The sequence below is a fragment of the Macaca fascicularis genome, chromosome 2, assembly GCF_037993035.2.
Source record: "Macaca fascicularis isolate 582-1 chromosome 2, T2T-MFA8v1.1".
Taxonomy (NCBI): domain Eukaryota; kingdom Metazoa; phylum Chordata; class Mammalia; order Primates; family Cercopithecidae; genus Macaca; species Macaca fascicularis.
Genome location: NC_088376.1, coordinates 19584456 through 19603923, shown reverse-complemented (window position 1 = coordinate 19603923; position 19468 = coordinate 19584456). Strand labels below are relative to the sequence as shown.

Genomic DNA, 19468 nt, shown 5'->3' with positions numbered 1-19468 from the left:
ACTCCATTCAGTCATAGAGCAAGAATTTAAATGTTTTCTACCTGTAAGCACATCCACCTTGAGAAGCATGCGCGCTGAGGGCAGTTTGTACCTGACAGCATGGAGGATGATTCACTGCTGGGGCCGTGGCTATGCTCTCCTTGGTACCTACAGCCAAATGGTCAAGTTGGAGCCATGTTACAACTGCCAGTGGTTGGGGAGCTCATTGCAACTGAGGGGGAATCTTGCTACTTTTGCAGAGGAGAAGTTGGTCCTCCCACTTCATTTTATGCTGCAGGTAAAGAGGTGAGAGAAAATCCCAGGGTAACAGTGGAGGGTTGCACAGTGTCTCTGGATGTGTTCTTATAGAGGAAACTTCTTGGGAGTTTCATGTCTCTTTGTGATTAGGATAGAAAGAAGGATCTCCAATTTCATGGGGTGTTAATTAAACCACATTTAAAATTCAGCAAATGCCTCCACCACTTTCAATCTTTGAAAGGCTTTGTGGATTATAGTGCATTGGTAGCATTTAAGTCCAGGGAGGTCTGACCCTCCTGAGAATTCACATGGCTTTGAGGAAAATGTGATTGGATTGGAATTCTGGTTAGGGGCAGCTCCATTCCCAGAAACTGTGTTCTAGCTAGACTGTGGCCCATTTAACATGGTCCTGTGTACGACAGCACTATTATGAAAACACCTTGAAAGTATATAATGTGATATATGAATATTTAAAGACTCATGTATTCCTGGAAAATTTGACTTTAGTTCAACCTTCTCAATTTATAGATGAGCAGAAATGACTTGATTAATGCCACATGATTAGTCTCAGATCTAGAAGAAATAAAATGTTTCCAGATTTCTTTCCATATAACTTATATGGTGAGCAGCCTCCAAATGGCCTCCAATACCTGCCCCCTGGTATTAATACCCTGGTGTAGTCAACTCCCACATTGTACCAGAATTTGTTTGTTTGGCAACCATTGTCTGTAATCATGGGTGACTAATGAGGAAATTCAAGATTTCTTTTGTTTAAAAGAACTCTGACAATACCTGACACCACTACGTGTGTCTTACAAGTTTCCAAAACACTTGCTAGAAAATCTTCAATCCACGAATTCAGCCAGTGGAATCAACTTTGAGTTTGTTTTTTTGTTTGTTTATATTTTTTTAGAGACAGGTTCTCACTCTGTTACCCAGGCTGGAGGGAAAGTGGCACTGTCATGGCTCATGGCAGCCTCAGATTCCTGGGCTCAAGAAGTCCTGTTTCCTCAGCCTCCTGAGTAGCTGGAACTATAGGTGTGCACCACTGTGCCCAGCTAATATTAATTATTATTATTATTATTTTTTGGTAGAGATGGCGTCTTGCTGTGTTGCTCAAGGTGGTTTCAAACTCCTGGCCTCGAGTAATCCTCTCACCTTGGCCTCCCAAAGTGCTGGAATTATATGCATAAGCCACTGTGCCCATCCCAACTTGAAGTTTTAAATTCTAGATATGCTAATGTCTTGACATTTTCTGGAGGTAGTGATCCAATATGATGATTTTTACATCACAAGTTCCAAAAGTAGTGATCCGTTCTCAAGTGGGAGTAGACCTAGGAAAATGTGGCAAGCAGTCACTCAATCAATCTTCCATAAACAAGTCGCAAATCAAACACTTTTTAAGTTTTCTGTCTTTGTAACTATCCTCTGTAAGAAAGTTAAGGTATTACTTAAAGTGTTCATTGATACTCCAAGTTCCAAACCAGTACTCTGAAGATTTAGGGTCAAATTTTTCAGACAGGCTGATATATACTACAAATTGGATAACTCATTTACTCAGGTGTGTTCTAAGGAAGACCAGATCCCTGGGGTGTTTAATAGGTATTCAATAAGTAAATAAGTTGAGATAAAGAGGGAAGAAGATAAGTAAATAGGTTCACTGGACAAATAACATTGGGAAACTGGGTTTAACAGATTGATCCATGAATAGGTCTTTGAATCAGAAATTCTCAGTGCCTTTTATATGCTAAAATGTCCAGAAATTGCTCAAGAGAGCAGTGTCCTCTGTGTTAGCATTCCTGCTTTCCTCATACCCCAACATACTAGAGACAGATAAGAACACTATATAAACAGCAACCTGTGGGCCACATCTGACCCAAGAATGATTTTGCAAATAAAGTTTTATTGGAATGCAGCCACACTCATTTGTTTGCATATTGTTTATGGCTGCAAATTTGAATAATTGTCAGAGACCATATGGCTCATAAAGCCTAAAATATTTACTGTAGGACCCCTTAAAGAAAAATTTTTCTGAGTCCTGAATTGGAACATTTAGAAAGTGTAGTATTGCCTGAAACTGACCAAAGAGCCATATTTCAGTAATCCATTCTGTGGGTCCAATTTCTGTATAACGCAGTTTGGGAAACAGTGAGTCAGCTCAAGCTTTCCTTATGGATGCTGTGTATGCTTCACCTTCTCTTCTTAGCTTGAAAGCAGGAGTCCCTACACCACCCTGCTATGGAACTGGTAGAGGAGGATTTCTGATTCTCTGAGACATGGTCTGGCAGATCGAGCCCTGTAGCTAAAGTGAGTAGGTTCATTTTTGTAAGATGCAGCAAGATCAAGTTGAGTTAATAACAGGAAGCTTATTTATTTACTGAGCATCCTGTTCGCTCTTTTTAGTTTTGTGCAGAAAGGGAGCTGGAGGTTACCTTGTGCTCATGTCTTCGGGGACTTGTGGCTGGTTCTGTCTCCTTGAAGAAAGTGACTGCAAGTCATGTTAAATAACAATGAAAATTCAGGGAATTAATTTTTCACCAAAGACCTAAAGCGTGAAAAATCCTGAAACTCCTGTTTTCTATGTTTCAAAAGAATAATGTCTTTCTCTCCCCTAGGAATGATTCACTGGATGCTATATGCTTCTACAGACTTTTACTTGTATCATAGCTAAAGGTGAATAGTGTTTCTGCTAGTAAGGTGCATGAGTTATCTATTGCTGTAGATAACAAATTACCTTAAGAATTAGCAGCCTTAAGCAACATTATCTTACATAGTTTCTGAGTGTAGTTTGGGTAGGTGGCTCCAGCCCAGTGTCTCTTTAAAGCTACAGTCAAGCCATTAGCTAGTGCTACAGTCTCAGAAGGCTTGACGGGCTTTTAAGCTCATGCATGTGGTTGTTTATAGAAGGCTTCAATTCCTCACCATATGGGACTCCTCATAGGGGACCCATGTGGTAGCTTTTCCCAGAGTAAATGATTTAAGAGAGAGCATACCCAAGGTGAAAACCCTAGTCTCTTCTATCCTAGTCTAGGAAATGACATACTATCATTTTTACTGTATTTTATTGTTCAAATAATATGGGAGGGGCCTACAGAGTGGTGTGACTACCAGAAAGCAAGGGTCATTGGAGTCCACCTTAGAGCCCGGCTCACACATTCTGGTTGTTTAAAGCAGTCTCTGTGATGAAACCTCTTAGCCTTTACTTCTTCCCTCCGGCCTAGGACACTGAAAGCCCAAGGCTAGAAAGTTGGGCCTAACGTCTTACATATGTCTAAAGTCAACCCTGCACATGTAAGACCATTGATAGCCCACAGGGCACCATTTTGTAAATGAGAAAAAGGTACCCTTCCCAAGATAATTTACTTCCACTGGTTGGACAATTGTTCTAATATGTCAATTTTATTACAGTAAGACAGTTTACATCTGCTGGAAGAGTGTTGTAATATACCAACGTATAATTTTTTTTATGTTATGAATGACTCCCTCATGCAGTATACAATATGCACAGCCTGCATATGCTATTGTCTTGGCATATGGATTCTAGCTAACTGTACATTTAAAATAGCTAAGTACAATGACTGCCACATCTTGACCACAGTCTTTCTAGAATCTCCTAAATGGGCTTAATCTCTCACAGTGCACCCATAACACTTAAGAATTAGAGCAATTATATGCTCTTAGTAATTACATATTCTTCCTTATAGTAGAGTTATGTATGTATTAACCTCCCTCACTTAACTGTAACCTCTTTGAGGGTAAGAGCTGAGTCTCTTCATTATTTCATTCATCTCATATATACTGAGACACTGATACTGGTAAAAGTGATGGTTAAAAAAAGAGTAACCCTTGTCTCCTGGTACTTAGAGTCTCATGTAGGGCATGAACAATGTCAAATAAAACAAATATGCAAACAAGATCATTTCTAACAGTGATAGGTTCTGTGAAAAAAATATGATAGGGTAATGGGATAAAGACTGATGACATTAGGCTTACTTGTTCTTTGGGGCAGAGTGGGAAGAGGAAGAGGAGGAGGAGGTAAAAACCTCTCAGAGGAGAATCCCAGCATCCTTGTAACCCCTGTAGCTAACAGAGTACCTTGCAGATACTAGATATGGAACAAAATTGTTGTAAAGTTAAAGTGAAGTGGGGTTCAAAGAACAAGCAAATAAAAACTCTGCAAGGAACATTTGGATTTCAGTAAATATGTGCCATATTTTAACTCCTAGAGGAAGATGGAGTCTCTATTATTCCACATCTGCTTTTTATAAGCAAAGCACAAAGGCTTTGTTAGGTCTCCTTAAATAAGACTCATTTATTTCTTCTCTCTCACTGGAAAATAAATAAAACCAAGAGGCAAAGCCTACTGAATATAGTTACTAAATCAATCTTTACTGGTCAATTGTATTGAGATTTTCTCCCTTTTATATTTGGGCTGAGGCTAGCTTAGATTTATTTTATTTTGCATTTTGTATTGGAATGAGGCACAATAAGCAACTTGTCCAACTTTAGATTTCAGAAGGAGGAACATGGAGATTTCGGAGGCGGTCCAGAGGAGGGCAGTGAAATGGCTAAAAGGCTGGAAACTAGGGCTCACTGAGAAAGGTTAAATAAAACGGATTGATTTAATTATGAAAAAAATGCCAAAGGATGCTTGGCATTAAAAAGAGATAAAGAATATGTGAGCTGCTTGTCAAAGCTTTAATGATCTGGGGCTTTATTAAAACTAGAAAGATTTAGGTCAGCTTTTATGTAGCATTTCTTTCCCAATTGTTGGAAGAGTCTCCATAGTGTTAAGAATGTGATGGAACTCCTTGGCTGAGTGAAATGAATCTAGAGTTCTTGCGTTTCATAACTGAGCTCAATAATTTATTATTAAAATGAGGGAAATTGGTTCATAATTATGTTTATAAAGGATGGGGAGGGTAGAGAACGTTTATTATGTATCTCCTGGACACTAACTGCATAGATTCTCAATAAATGCTGAAGATTTATTGGTATAGCAACACATGTTGGAATATTTGTTCCAGAATATCACAGCTATAATGAGGAAATCGTGCCATTCTTTTAATAGCAAAGTTGATAAAGTCCAGAACTTCGCTCCACCTTCTTTTTCTTTATCAGTTTCCTTTTTCTGAGTTTGCTTGGTATGAGTACTTGTGGTTTGTGTAGCTACTTATTATTTAGGTGAACATGGGTAGAGTCTTCCTACTTATTGTTAACAAAGTCTCTTACCCTGGAAGAATGATTTTTAAGTCAGCTATCCATATCTTGCTTATTAAAAATGTCACTGCTGTCTAGGTCATTTGCTCTTTTGGTCTCGTTTCTTGCATGATTCACTTCATTGGAGTTGGAGATATGTTTTTCCAGCTGAAATTAAAATCCCCAAACTTATGTCTGCCATCCAGAGTTCAGTTTGCCTGAGCAAACCATGTTGGATCCTGGATCATATTTGTCAATGACTTTTTATGCTAAGATGTTAAATGCAGATGTTCAATTGGCACCTTTCAACACTATTTATTGGTTTTTCATTTTTCTTCAAATATGCTTAAGGCTTAATGCAGTAATACCAGGAAAAACTCCAGTTACTGAAAAATGTACCTGTTCCTAAGGTTCCTTATCTTATGGTGATTGGCAACTAGATTTGGGAGAAGCTGGCCAAGCAAAGGACAGTTGTGGGATGGAGTACAGCGGCTGCCTGGTTGGTTGGCAGTCTCCCTGCAGCAGCTGGCATTGTTCCTCAACTCTAAATTGCCATTGAATTTAATCTGTGTTCCAGGCTTCTGCACAACACTTCCTCTTTTTCCTTTGTTTAACAGAACACCCTGTTAAAAAGGATCTTCCTAATAGCACTCTCTGCATGCTTTGTCACCAAAATGTTCTACACTGTCTTACTCCTGTATTCCTTCCTTTATGATATAAAGTACTTGGATTTCCATGAGTTTTACCAGCCCGAGGAAGGGAAAGAGAATATTCAAAGTAGGGTAAACATTTTAGTCTCAATATTTCTTTGATGTCTAGCTCCTGCTAGCTTTTGCAGATCATTTAGTTCTTTCAAAGTTATTCCACGGTATTCCTGAGACTTCTCATGCGGTACAACATGTGCCCATTAACCAACGCTGTCGACTTTAAAGTGGCGACTGTCATTTTCCTTATTTCTTACCCTAGCAACTTTAGCAAATGATATTTTCTAAGAAGCCATATTACAGAGCTCCCCATGCTAATATTTTGAAGTCTAGGCCAATGGTGCTACACTTACTAAGAAATTACAGAAGCTATGGGGGCTCTCCAGTTTCACCATTTTTAATGCATAGTTGCCCTCAAGAATACCATTTCCATCACCACTGTCCCTGTTGAAGCTGTCTCCTGTTGATATGTGCCAAAGGTAAATAGGGTTGTTTACTGAAGCTGTTAATTAATTAGTTTGATGTTCACTGGGAACTTACTAAATTCCAGGCACAGGCATGCCTGGTTACAGGAGTAAATAAGACCCAGCCCCAGCTGGCACTCCCACCCCTTACCATAGGTTTGTGAATGTGTACTCTAAAGAGGGAGCTGTATTTGGAAGGCAATTATAAGATAGTGTGATAAGAATTTTGATAAGGGGTAAGCACGGATGTGTTGGAAACAGATCTGAAGGGCAGCAGCCATTCTTGATATTAGGGGTTTTCCCAGGGAGGTGGTGCGGGCTGGGGTATCTAAACTAAAGCCCTTACTCAACCATTTAATTGGGTTGTGGTTCAAGGTTCAATCTATATTAGTAGATTAAACATCAGATTCTTTTTTTCCCAAGTGACTTTCCACAATTTCCTGAAATACTTCTCTGGAGTTTGAGTGCTCAATGTATCTGCTTAGAGAAAATTGTTATCAATAATATCCTTGGGACCTTGTCCTTCAGTGAATACACGTGGCTGTAGAAGGATGTGTTGGGATTATTCTGGAATTTTTCCCTGCTCCTAAAATTTAGTGTGAATCAATTGAAGAGCCTCTTAAAAATGCAAATTGCTGGATCCTACTCCCAGAGATTTGTAAATTCCTGGGGTCAGATAATTTGCATTTTCACCCAGCATGAGTCATTATTCTGATCCGGGTACTGCCCTTTGATTAACCACTGGCTGCTAAGAACACTAGTAGGAGTAAAATTAGGATATGAACAATTGCTTAGCTAGTTTGTCAGGTAATTTTATTTTTGTCTAAGCTGACACCCAAACCACATATTATGCATATTATGGCTAGTTTTTTTGTTTGTTGGTTTTTCCAAAAACACATCACGGAAACCCAACCAGATATTATGATTTGTGATATGAGATTGATTTTTTAACAGTCACATCCATGAGAGACACCACACAATTCTAAGCATTATGTCCTTAAATTTGTAATTAATGTTGATCAGTTATTTTGTTGTTAAACTACTGCCTTGTACATTTTTCCTTCGCACTAGAAAGGACATGAAGGGTGTGAATGACAGTAGATGCAATTACCATTATAAAGTTGATTATACTTGAGTCAATGCTGAAATGCAGTGTGACCTTTAGGAAAAAGTTACATGTGGGCATGGAACTATTGTGACACTTCTTAGGAGAGACACATGTGCATTTCATACTGAGTTATTATTGCAATCAAATCCACAAGTGCCCATTTTTTGCCCTTCCTGTTTCAAGATTACTTGATAACTTGGATCATATGCTGCAGGCCACACATCTCACTTTTCTTTAAAATATGTTTTGAATGTCAGCGCTTGTATCTTGACTTTGATTACCATAATTTTATCTTGATTTTTTTAAAAAGCCAAAGCTTTGTTTTTCTGACAGTGAAGGTAAAATTTATAGTTACAATTTCAAAAATTCATATTGTGGCTTTAAACAATGATGAGATATGTTCTCAAAGCATGATGCCTCAAAAATTAGTCTGATAGTGAATTCCAAAATCTTATGATTTAGGGAAACATAGAGAGTCTTCACTAAAGTCCAGATTATTGGGCTGGAAAACCAGTTGACAGTCTCTTTCTAAAAATTCAGGGAAGCTGGAGTCTGTTAAAATATGCAGTTAAGGGGCTATTTTGAATTATTAATATTGTCTAGTTAACTGAGGTTTAAGAGCACATTTCTTTGGTATTTTTAAAAACAATATTGAAAGGAATATAATCTTTCCATGGAAATTCAGTGTTACCACTATATTAGTAATCATTTAAACACTCTAAAAGTGTAGAATCATTAAATTGTACAGATTTGGGACTGGGTTAATTAGCCTGAGGACCATTTAATTTAACCTTATTTCACAATCAGTAATATCAGAGAAGGTACATGATCATTTAGTGGTAGAGTCTGATACATCTGAAGTTCATTCCTATTGTGTCTCACTAATGAAATATGGTTAAGTTGTTGGTTTAACTTCTAGCTACTACCTTGTTAGTTCTTCCTTTATCTGTATTAAAAACCACAATACTTTCTCACACTTTGTTCTGGGGTCCAATCTCATTAGCCTCAGTGGCGAAGGGAGGGATTGGGAAGGCCTGACAGTGAAACCCAGCCCTGCCGTCTCAGATGGGCAGATGCTAGAGGAAAGTTGAATCGAGCCGGCAGAACACAGCATTTAGCCACCATGCCAACCTCTCTGTGGCAGAGTTTCAAGAAAGCTGTCAGAATCAGCAAAGGCCAGCACAGAATTACATAGGAATCCTGAAAGGCAGATGGAACACAGTGATGGTGAATACAAGAATTGGCAGTACGGCATTGGTCTCTTGATCATTTTCCAAGCACACCAAGCGCTTTCACATCTTCATGCCTCTGTCATTCTGTTCTTTCTGCCTAAAGCACCCACAAGTTTCTGATGAATCAAATTCCTATAATTTGACTCCTAATTTGAATGAGAGAGGAGAGTGTATCATTAAACTCTGCAAGTAACAGAAAATGTGATTATGGTCATTTACACAAGGAGGATTTAGGCAAAAGGAGCAGCCTGAAGCTTGGCTTCACCTGGTCAACAAGAGTAGGGGCAGCCTGTCTACTCTGCTCTTGGCTTTTTCCTCATGGTTACAGAATGATTGCTCTAGCTCTATGTGGCAAATCTGCATTTAGAGAGGGAGAAGAGTGATGGGATGGTACATGCCTTCTCTTTTCCCTTTCACCAAGAAAACAAAGAGTTTTCTAGAACTTCCCCCAGAAGCATTATGTCTCATTGGCCAGAGCTGTGCCATGTTACCATTTCTAGAGAGAAGTTATGCTGAGAAAGTGAGTAGTCAGCTTTCTGGTCTCTATGATGGAAGCAGACACCGAAAAATGGTGTCAAGAATGGTTTTGGATGAGCTTGTCTACATGAGCTTGTGGCATTTTACAAGCCCGCAGAGGGGGTAGCAATGACGTAGTCAGGTCTTTCCAAATATGCAGGATCTCTTTATAACAAAAATAACTGACTCTCAAATAACCTCATTTATTAACTTGCACATTTGTATACCAGTTTTGTTTCAAGTAGAAACTTACCATAGTGTGGCTTATTTTCTGCTTGTTGAATTAATTATTATTATTTTTTTTTTTTGAGAGGGAGTCTCTCTCTGTTGCCCAGGCTGGAGTGCAGTGGCACGGTCTCGGCTCACTGCAACCTCTGCCTCCCGGGTTCAAGCAATTCTCCTGCCTCAGCCACCCAAGTAGCTGGGACTACAGGCATGTGCCACTATGCCCGACTGATTTTTTGTATTTTTAGTTGAGATGCAATTTCACCATGTTAGCCAGGATGGTCTCAATCTACTGACTTCGTGATCCACCTGTCTTGGCCTCCCAAAGTGAATTAATACTTTATATGTGCATAGATCTTTACAAAGTACTTCATATCTAATTATATTTGAGCCTCACAAAAATCCTATGATATAAAAATTATTATTCCGGCCGGGTACAGTGGCTCATGCCTGTAATCCCAGCACTTTGGGAGCCGAGGCGAGTGGATCATGAGGTCAGGAGATCGAGACCATCCTGGCCAATATGGTGAAACCCCGCCTCCACTAAAATAAAACAACAACAAAGAACAGGCATGGTGGTGTGCACCTGTAGTCCCAGCAACTTGGGAAGCTGAGGCAGAGGAATCACTTGAACCCGAAAGGTGGAGGTTGCAGTGGGCCAAGATTGGAGATTGCACCACTGTACTCCAGCCTGGCAATAGAGCAAGACTCCATCGCAAAAATAATAATAAATAAATAAATAAATAAATATTACTCCAGTGTCACAGAAGAAAAAACAGAGAAAGAGCTTGGGTGACTTGTACCACATCAAATAACTTATACAAACTGAGACTTAGATGCATGTATTTTGACTCTAGTATCCATATTACTATATTTGGCCGGGCGCGGTGGCTCACGCCTGTAATCCCAGCACTTTGGGAGGCCGAGGCGGGTGGATCACAAGGTCAGGAGATCGAGACCACGGTGAAACCCCGTCTCTACTAAAAATACAAAAAATTAGCTGGGCGCGGTGGTGGGCGCCTGTAGTCCCAGCTACTCAGGAGGCTGAGGCAGGAGAATGGCGTGAACCCGGGAGGCGGAGCTTGCAGTGAGCCGAGATCGCGCCACTGCACTCCAGCCTGGGCGACAGAGCCAGACTCCGTCTCAAAAAAAAAAAAAAAAAAAAAATTACTATATTTGCTGAGGAGGATGTTTTAAAAGAAATAAAAGGGAGAGATTAAGTTCAGACAGAATTTAAGATGTGTTCATTTTTGGAACTGTAGACACTGCGTAAATAATTTGTTTAGAAAAACATAAAGTGTATTCCTCTTTTATGACAGCAGGAATTTTTTTTTCTCCTCAGAGAACTTCAGCCAACAAGTCTTCAGGCGCTCCTTCCTATAGCAGATGGTCCAGTTCACAGCCACATCAGGTAATAGGCTCTTTTTAAGAAACTTGACATGCTTGTTTTCCTTGAAGTGCGCTTGAACTCAATTCTTTCTTTTCTTTCCTCTCTTCTCTTCTTTTCTTTCTGTCTTTCTCTCTCTTTCTCTCTTTCTTTCTTTTGCTGGGCAAGTATGGAAGCTTTTGGGCTCTTATCTATTCTCACCTCAAATGTGGCCTCTCTTGACAAAGGGCTGTGCAGTTCATTCATCATCTGCGTCAAGTTTAAGGTCAGGGCTGTGTGAAGGTGATGGTGACAGGAAGGCGGGAGCTTGGGAGATGCTGAGTTTCCATGTTCAAAGCCCTCCACAGTGAAGAGCATAGATAAAATTAATCCAGCAAATATTGAAAGTTAAGTTTGCCTTGGTTTTCTTTGACAAAAATTTTCTCTTCCGTTCCTTTTATTCCAGAAAATTGTATAGGCACCCATGGGTATTTGCATGGAACTGTGTGGTACCTGGTGTGTCTCTGTGAGTTTATGTACCAATATATTAAGAAAAGACACTAATTTTATGAAGAATTACTTTTTTGCCTAGTTATTCAGGCTCATTAACAACCTCTACTCATGTCAATTAATACTGAATGTTAATTGCCTAAAGGTTAAGTTAAGCCAGCAGAGTGATGTCGTATCTGTGTAAAGAAAACAGATCTTTTCTGTTAGTGAGCATTTTCACAGGCGACAGACTGTGACCAGGTGGTCTTCTGAGTGCTCTTCTGCTTTCTGAAGCCACATGATGAGAGAACACTAACTTTGGACTCTAAAAGCTGAGTATGATATGCATTCAAATCACCTACTAGTTAGGAGACAAAGAAGGAAACAACTCTCATTTGTCTTTTGGTTAGAATTATCTCTAACCAAGTGACTTTTCAGGTCACTTCAGCTTCTGCGGTAATTTTAAGAAGGCACATTATAAATAATTTATATTTACTCCCCACTCTTATTAACTTTTGTCAAAATTTAGCATTGGTGCTAACTTACTGCAATAGCAGCATGATGTAAGAACTCTTTCTGTATGCTCTTTTTCAACTTTTTCTCTTTTTGCAATTACAAATTGCCATTTGTCAATAAAACAATGGTAAAGAAAATTAATGAGAAGAACAAATTCTACCACTATGCAATATTTTATCTTAGTACCTATTTTGACATTGAATTGGTTGGTAAAAAGAAGAAGTTGACATGATGGCTTTGCCTCCATTGTCATCAGCTTTGTGTGGATGCTGTAGGTTCTGGTAACTTAAAAGCATGTATTGCTTGACGACTATGAACTGAAAAAGCGGGTGGCACAAAAGAGGGGCAGTAGCCCCAGTAAACAGAAATTACTCTGACTATCTAGGTTTCATTTACTTCCTAGAGTGGACCTAACCTGAAATTGCATAGTTGGTTATAAGTTGGTAGTATTTCTGATTTCTGTTCTCAGACTTTCTAGGGACTGAATTGAGCAAGTCACTACTCATCTCTGCACCACTCTGAAAAAGTCCTAGGAGATGTTTTAATTTAATCTTTACAATCTAAGAAAAGCGAGACCTAGAGAATATACTGTTCAAGATTATGTGAATTCAGTTGTTCTAGAATTCTATGTTCTTTTCTCAGAACTTATTTAATTTTACAAATCAAGAAGATCCTTTTGGGAACTTCCCAGTGAGATAATCTAATATTATCTTTTTGTGAATCTGTGCTGGTCCTGGAAAGCTCTTCACATGATGCAATGAAATGAGAAAAGTGAAGACAGGGTAGTCCTTCATAAAATGAACTTACTTTTATAAAGGTATAAACATATTGGATGGTATTTGTGTCATTTTAAATATTCTAGGCAAATTAAAGTGTTGACCATTTTGTGTATATTTCCCAATGTTTTCTCTTTGAATACTTACGGGACCGTGAAATTCAAGAGTGGAATAGGTACTAAAAGTGGGTTTCCGTTTTACCCTCTCACATATTGGAAGAACTATGGTTATATTGGGGGACTTTGAACTTTTTCATTGTGGGGCATAACTGGGTGGGATTTTCAAATGGTACTCTGTCTGAAACTAATATTGGTGTCATCTTTTTGGTATTGAGGGTTCCCTTTTATTCTAAACAAAAGGAGTGGTACAGTTCTTTATATTCCTTTAGGTTCCTTGGCAATTGCCTATTGTGCTGGACCTTTGCTCTTTTGCTTGCAGATCCATTCAGTGCCCATCCCTTGACATCTACCTTCCTGGGCTCCCCTGCTAACTGACAGCCAAATAGGTTTTCCCAATGGGAGACCTTGGTGGGACTTAGGAAAGAGATAGGAAGAACAAAACCAGGATATTTATTTTCTTCTCTGTCTGCTTTTGGGTAGCATCTCTCTATGGTCTGGGTAGACCAGCTCCTGTGAGACAATTCTGTTTTCTAGCCTCTAGAGACAATCCCCTTTGACCCCTCAGCCCTAAGGGAGGTAGCAGCTTCCCTCACCTGTTGACATTTTAGCTCTCACAACACACTTGTAACTAGTTCCCTGTACTAAATGCCGTCTCTTGGACTGCCTGGTATGGTCTCTGTTTTTCTAACAGCTTTTCAGCTGTTCTCTGAATGGTACACCTACTGTTGTATATGCACTTCATTCTTTTGTTGTTGTAACAGTGGCGTTTGTTTTAGAAATGTGTGAATATTTACAGGATCACAGCCTTGCAGCTGCTGAAAACTCTGAGATTTGTTCTTCTGAGCTGGCCTGGTGGGTAGTAATCCTTTTACTCCTCTATTCCATGCAGAATAATTATTCTTCTTTGTTACTCATACTCTAATCCACCCCTTTTAAATTTGTGTTTATAAGAAGAATCTTTGTCTTTTGTGTTTGCAATAAATAAGCTTATTGGCTTCAGTCTTTGAAAATTACCTACACAAATTCTCAGCCTAAGGTTGAAAGCATAACTGCCAACTCAATCCCAGATTCCAGTTCCTATGTTCTCCTTTGACTTCTGGCATCTGCAGAACTTTTTTTTTTTTTAATTGAGTCATGGATTTTTAAAAAAAACATTTATAAGATTTTATTACAGAAATTTTTAGGTGTACAATAAGGTAAGTAAAATTGAGTAACAAGCTCTCGTGTATCCATCATCCATCTTGAGCAAACATTAATATATTGCTGTTCTTGCTTTTTGTTTTTTTTCTCTTATTAATATAGTTGTACATATATTGGGGGTACATGTGATATTTTGATACATGTATACAATGTATAATAAATCAGGATAATTAGGATAACCATCACCTCAAATATTTTTTCTTTGTGTTGGGAGCATTACAATTCTTTCTTCTAGCTATTTTGAAATGCACAATAAGTTATAATTTCCCTACTATACTATCAAATGCTAGAACTTATTCCTTATATCCAACTTCATTTTTATACCCATTAACCAACTTCTCTTCAATGTCCCTCTCCTTCTTTTCCTTCCCAGCTTCGGGTAACCACCATCCTACTCTGTACCTTCATGAGATTCACTTTTTTAGCTCCCACATGTGAGTCAGAACATGTGATATTGGTTGTTTCATGCCTGGCTTATTTCACTTAACATAATGATAACCAATTTTATCCATGTTGCTGAGTCATGGATTTATATTTACCAGAGTTCAAGTGGATCTTCCTCTATTTGTTTGTAGAGTACTGGTTGTAAACCTCAGATAGATACAACATAGATACAGTAATGAGTAAATCAGTACACAGGCAGATACTTGCCTATTTATAGAAGTGTGCTGGTATGAGAATTAATAAAATCACCATACTTTCATATTCATTATCATCATAGCTAACATTTATTGAACATTTACTATGTGATGTCTGCTAATTTCTTTGAATGTACTCTCTCATTTAATCTTCCCAATATCTCTGTGATAATTATGCAGTGTTTTACAGATGAGAGAACTGACTTAATTAGCTTGTCCAATGACACAGAATCAAATTACAGTGCCCTAATCTACTAATTGGTAGGCAGTATTACCTCTCTAAAGATTTTAGAGTAATTTAAGGCCATTGAAAACCATTTTAACCAATAGTTATGTTTTGAGCTAATCAGAACACAACATTTTTGTATTTCAAATACCATTTCTACTTTGAAATTATTTTCGCATGATTTTCTTTGTTGAAAAAGCTTATATTTACTTGTACACTATTTTTAAATAGATAACTTTCAAAATATAGACTTTACCATACTTATTAATAAATTTTATTTTAAAATGTACCTTTTTGTGTTTTATTTGAAATGATTGGAAAACGCATTTGTAAGAAAGTGTTATTTTTCCCCTTGTTTTGCATTTTGTCAGGAATGAATGCGTCTTGAAGTTTTATATGCTTACAAATATCTGTGCCAAATAATCATTAAGCACCACACTTTGAATAAAGAAAATCGACAAGTGAGCGTGGTGACTGGCTGAAAAATAAAGTGATAAATTGAAATTATGATAAGTTTTCTATACATATTGTTTACTTCTCTGTAGAAATATTTCTGACTTCCTATCTTCCCTCTCATATTCAGAAAATTTCTTATGAATATTAAATATTTTAGCTTACTGTACTTTATAACTTAAAAGTTTTTTCTTTAGAAAAATGCCAATTGGCATCAATCCAAGCATTGTGTTCTTAAAGCCCTCAGTGTAAAGTTTTGGTCAATAATGATCAATCTATTGATGGATGACTCTTTAGCTCTTTAGAAAACTTTTGTTTAGAATAGTCTTTGATAGGTAAGAACCTTAAAATTTATCTCATTAAAATGGAAAACCAGTGATTTTTTTAAAGACTGTAATGTGTTAAAGAGTAGCAATTGACTCAAGAGAACTCAACTAGATATTCCAGTGTCATTATTTTCTAGTAGTAGATAGAATTGACAGAATTCAAGGCTGATAGCAGAAGTTTTAGGCATTTAAAAGGATTAGTGTTAAACTAGGGAAAAAGAGAGGATTCTATTGTTTTGGTACAGTAAGAGAAAGGGGAATGTGGCCTGCTGATAAAAGACTACAGTGAATATTTTTCCTGGATTTTCTTGTATATGATTTTTATACCTGTGTATCTTGTACTCACTGTGGAGTAGAAGCTCATGAAGTTATTTGATGAATGAATGAGTGAATTATATGAAATAACAGTAGGAATAGCAGGCGGAAAGGGGAACCTCAAATCACTATTTGTTTATTTTTCTTTCCTCAAATCATTAGTTTCCATTTTCTCCATAACCAAGGCTCACATGAAAGTTGATAAATATGAACTGATTAAGGAGAAATCACTATCATCACTTCAAGCATTGCTGTGGGAAAAGTAGAGGCTACCAGAGACCAGTGTAGTTTATACTCTCAATCACTGGTCAGTCATGATATTCGGCACTTATGATATCCATGTTACGCATTTGAGATTCATGTGGTGGCCATGAGATTTCAATGATGAAACATTAATATTGCGATCATGCATGTATGATTGCTTGATGCTGTGGTATCCATAGAGATTAATGTGAACTTCCAGTTTATTCTGGTTGAGGATTCTGAGCAAAATTGACCACTTTCATCTGTGAGTGAGTTTGCTGATCTGTATGTTTGCAATTTAAGTATATAGAAAAAATTTGTTTATGTCTATGTCTATATCTGTATCTGTACCTATATCTTTATAATACCCACCAGTCAAAGACCATCAGGAACATACATATGTTGAACCAAGTTTAGGATTATTACTTCCTGCTATGGTCTGAATGTGCTCTTCCTAATCTATATGTTGAAACTTAATCCTCAATGTGATAGTATTAGGAGATAGGGCCTTTGGGAGGTGAGTAAATCATGAGGGCAGAGCCCTCATGGGTAAGATTAGAACCCTTATAAAAGGGCTTGAGGGCATGGTTTGTCCCCTTCCATTCCTTCCATCATGTGAGGACATGGTGTTCATCCCCTCTGGAGTACACAGCAACAAGGCACCATCTTGAAAGCAGACATTGGGCCTTAGCGATTGTGGTCTTCCAGCTTCCAAAACTATGAGAAAATAAATTTCTGCTCTTTATAAATTACCACCTCTCGGGTATTTTGTTGTTACAGCACAAATGAATTTAGACAGAAACTGGTAGCAAGAAGTGGGGTATCTCTATAACAAATGCCTGAAAGGACACTTTCTTTATTTCCTGCTGTTGCTGGAGTAAAGGAGACAGCACGCCATGGAAATCATGGGCGTCTGAATAGGAGGGTGCTGTTGGGAGGGGCTTGTTATGGGATTTGGGCCTGGGTTAGGTGATTTTGGTCAGATTTGAGGCAGCAGTTTTTTTTTTTTTTTTTTTTTTTTTCTGAATTGAGTGCTGTTAGAAAGTGGGGATAATTCTATGATTATTTTTCTTTTTAAAAAAATTTCAATAGTTTTTGTGGTATAAGTGGTTCGTGGTTATGTGAATGACTTGTAATGGGGTGAAGTCTGAGATTTTTGCACACTCATCACGTGAGTAGTGTACCTTGTGCCCAATATGTAGTTTTATATCCCTCATTCCCTCCTGCCCTCTCTCTGAGTCTCCAGTTGTCCATTATACCACTTTATATGCCTTTGCATACCCATACCTTAGCTCAGACTTACATGATTATCTTAACAGTTTTATCCAGAAGGGAAGAGAAATGGAGCCAGGCTAAAGATGTAAGTGGTAAGGAAGCAACAGTCACTAGTGTTAACCTGGGTGAGGATAATATTTGATCAGTTTTGTAATTTGGACAGTGATCTTTTTTTCTATCTGCTTAGCCATAATGAGGGAGTAGTCTCATTTTTGTTTTGTTCAGTTACAAGTATGAAGTAACCTCTTCAAATCTGATGTCAATGTTCTGTGAAATACTTTTGTTAAGGAACTAGCTCCAAGCCCTCTACTTTAGACAGCTATTTTATATACATATACTTGATTTATATAATTGTATATAAAAAAGGGAAGGCCCACAGTGCCCTACCTGATACTTGCATTCATGTATTTGAGAGTCTGACCAGAATAACAAAATGACAATTTATTTTTTAAGTTTTAATTTTTGTGGATACCTAGTAGGTGCATATATTTATGGGGTACATGAGATATTTTGATACAGGCGTACAATGCAAAATAATGACATCAGAGTAAATGAGGTATCCATTTCTTCTGGCATTTATCCTTTGTTATCAACAGTCCAATCATACTCTTCATTGTTTTTAAATGTATAATAAATTATTAACTGTAGTCACCCTGTTGTGCTCTCAAATACTAAATCTTATTTATTCTATCTGACTACATTTTTGTATCCATTAACCACTCCCAATTCCCTTCTCCCATACTAGCCTTCCCAGCTTCAGGTAACCATTGTTCTCTATATCCATGAGCTCAATTTTTTTCATTTTTTGTAGCTCCCACAAATGAGAATATATAAAGTTGTTCTTTTTATGCCTGGCTGGTTTCACTTAACATAATGACCTCCAGTTGCATCAACGTTGTTGCAAATGACTGGATCTCATTCCTATTTATGGCTGAATAGATCACCATTGTGTAATTTGCCACATTTTCTTTATCCATTCATCTGTTGATGGACACTTAGGTTGCTTCCAGGTCTTGGCTATTGTGTATAGTGCTGCAATGAATGTAGGAATGCAGATATTTCTTCGATATACTAATTTCCTTTCTTTTGGGTATATACCTAGCACTGAAATTCCTGGATCATATGGTAGTTCTATTTTTAGTTTTATAAGGAACCTCCAAACTGTTCTCCATAGTGGTTGTACTCATTTACATTCCCACCAACAGTAGATGAGGGTTCCCTTTTCTCCACACCCTCACCAACATTTGTTATTGTCTGTTTTTTGGATAAAATCCATTTTAACTGGGGTATGATGATTTTATTTTAGTTTTGATTTGCAGGTCTGTGATGATCAGTGACACCAAGCACCTTTTCATATGCCCATTTGCAATTTGTATGTCTTCTTTTGAGAAATATCTATTCAGGTATTTTGGCAATTTTTACTTGGATTATTGTATTTTTTCCTATAGAGATGTTTGAGCTGCTTATATATTCTGGTTATTAATACCTTGTCAGATGGATGGTTTGCACATATTTTTCCTTATTCTATGGCTTGTTGCTTTACTTTGTTGTTGCTTTTGCTATGCAAAAGCTTTTTTAACTTGATGTCCCATTTGTCATTTTTTTTTTTTTTTTTTTTTTTTGGTTGTCTACTCTTGTGTAGTATTACTCAAGAAGCTTTTGCACAGTCCAATGTCCTGGAGAGTTTCTCCAATGTTTTCTTTTAGTAGTTACATAGTTTGAAATTTCAGATTTAAGTCTTTAATCCATATTGATTTGGTTTTCATATATGGTAAAAGATAGAGGTCATTTACTGGATTTGCTTATTAGTTCTAACAGTTTTTTTGGTGGAGGTTTTAGGT

General features: G+C 37.7%; 1 protein-coding gene across 7 annotated transcripts in view; it reads left to right on the top strand.

Moving 5' to 3' along the window:
• Positions 1-19468, top strand: part of RBMS3 (RNA binding motif single stranded interacting protein 3) — a 1486333-nt gene that overhangs the window by 282148 nt on the left and 1184717 nt on the right. For all 7 annotated transcript variants that reach the window (XM_065539818.1, XM_065539816.1, XM_065539814.1 and 4 more), the window contains exon 3: positions 11028-11096. In XM_065539818.1, coding sequence (XP_065395890.1) covers positions 11028-11096 — 69 coding nt within the window. The remainder of the gene's footprint in view (positions 1-11027; positions 11097-19468) is intronic.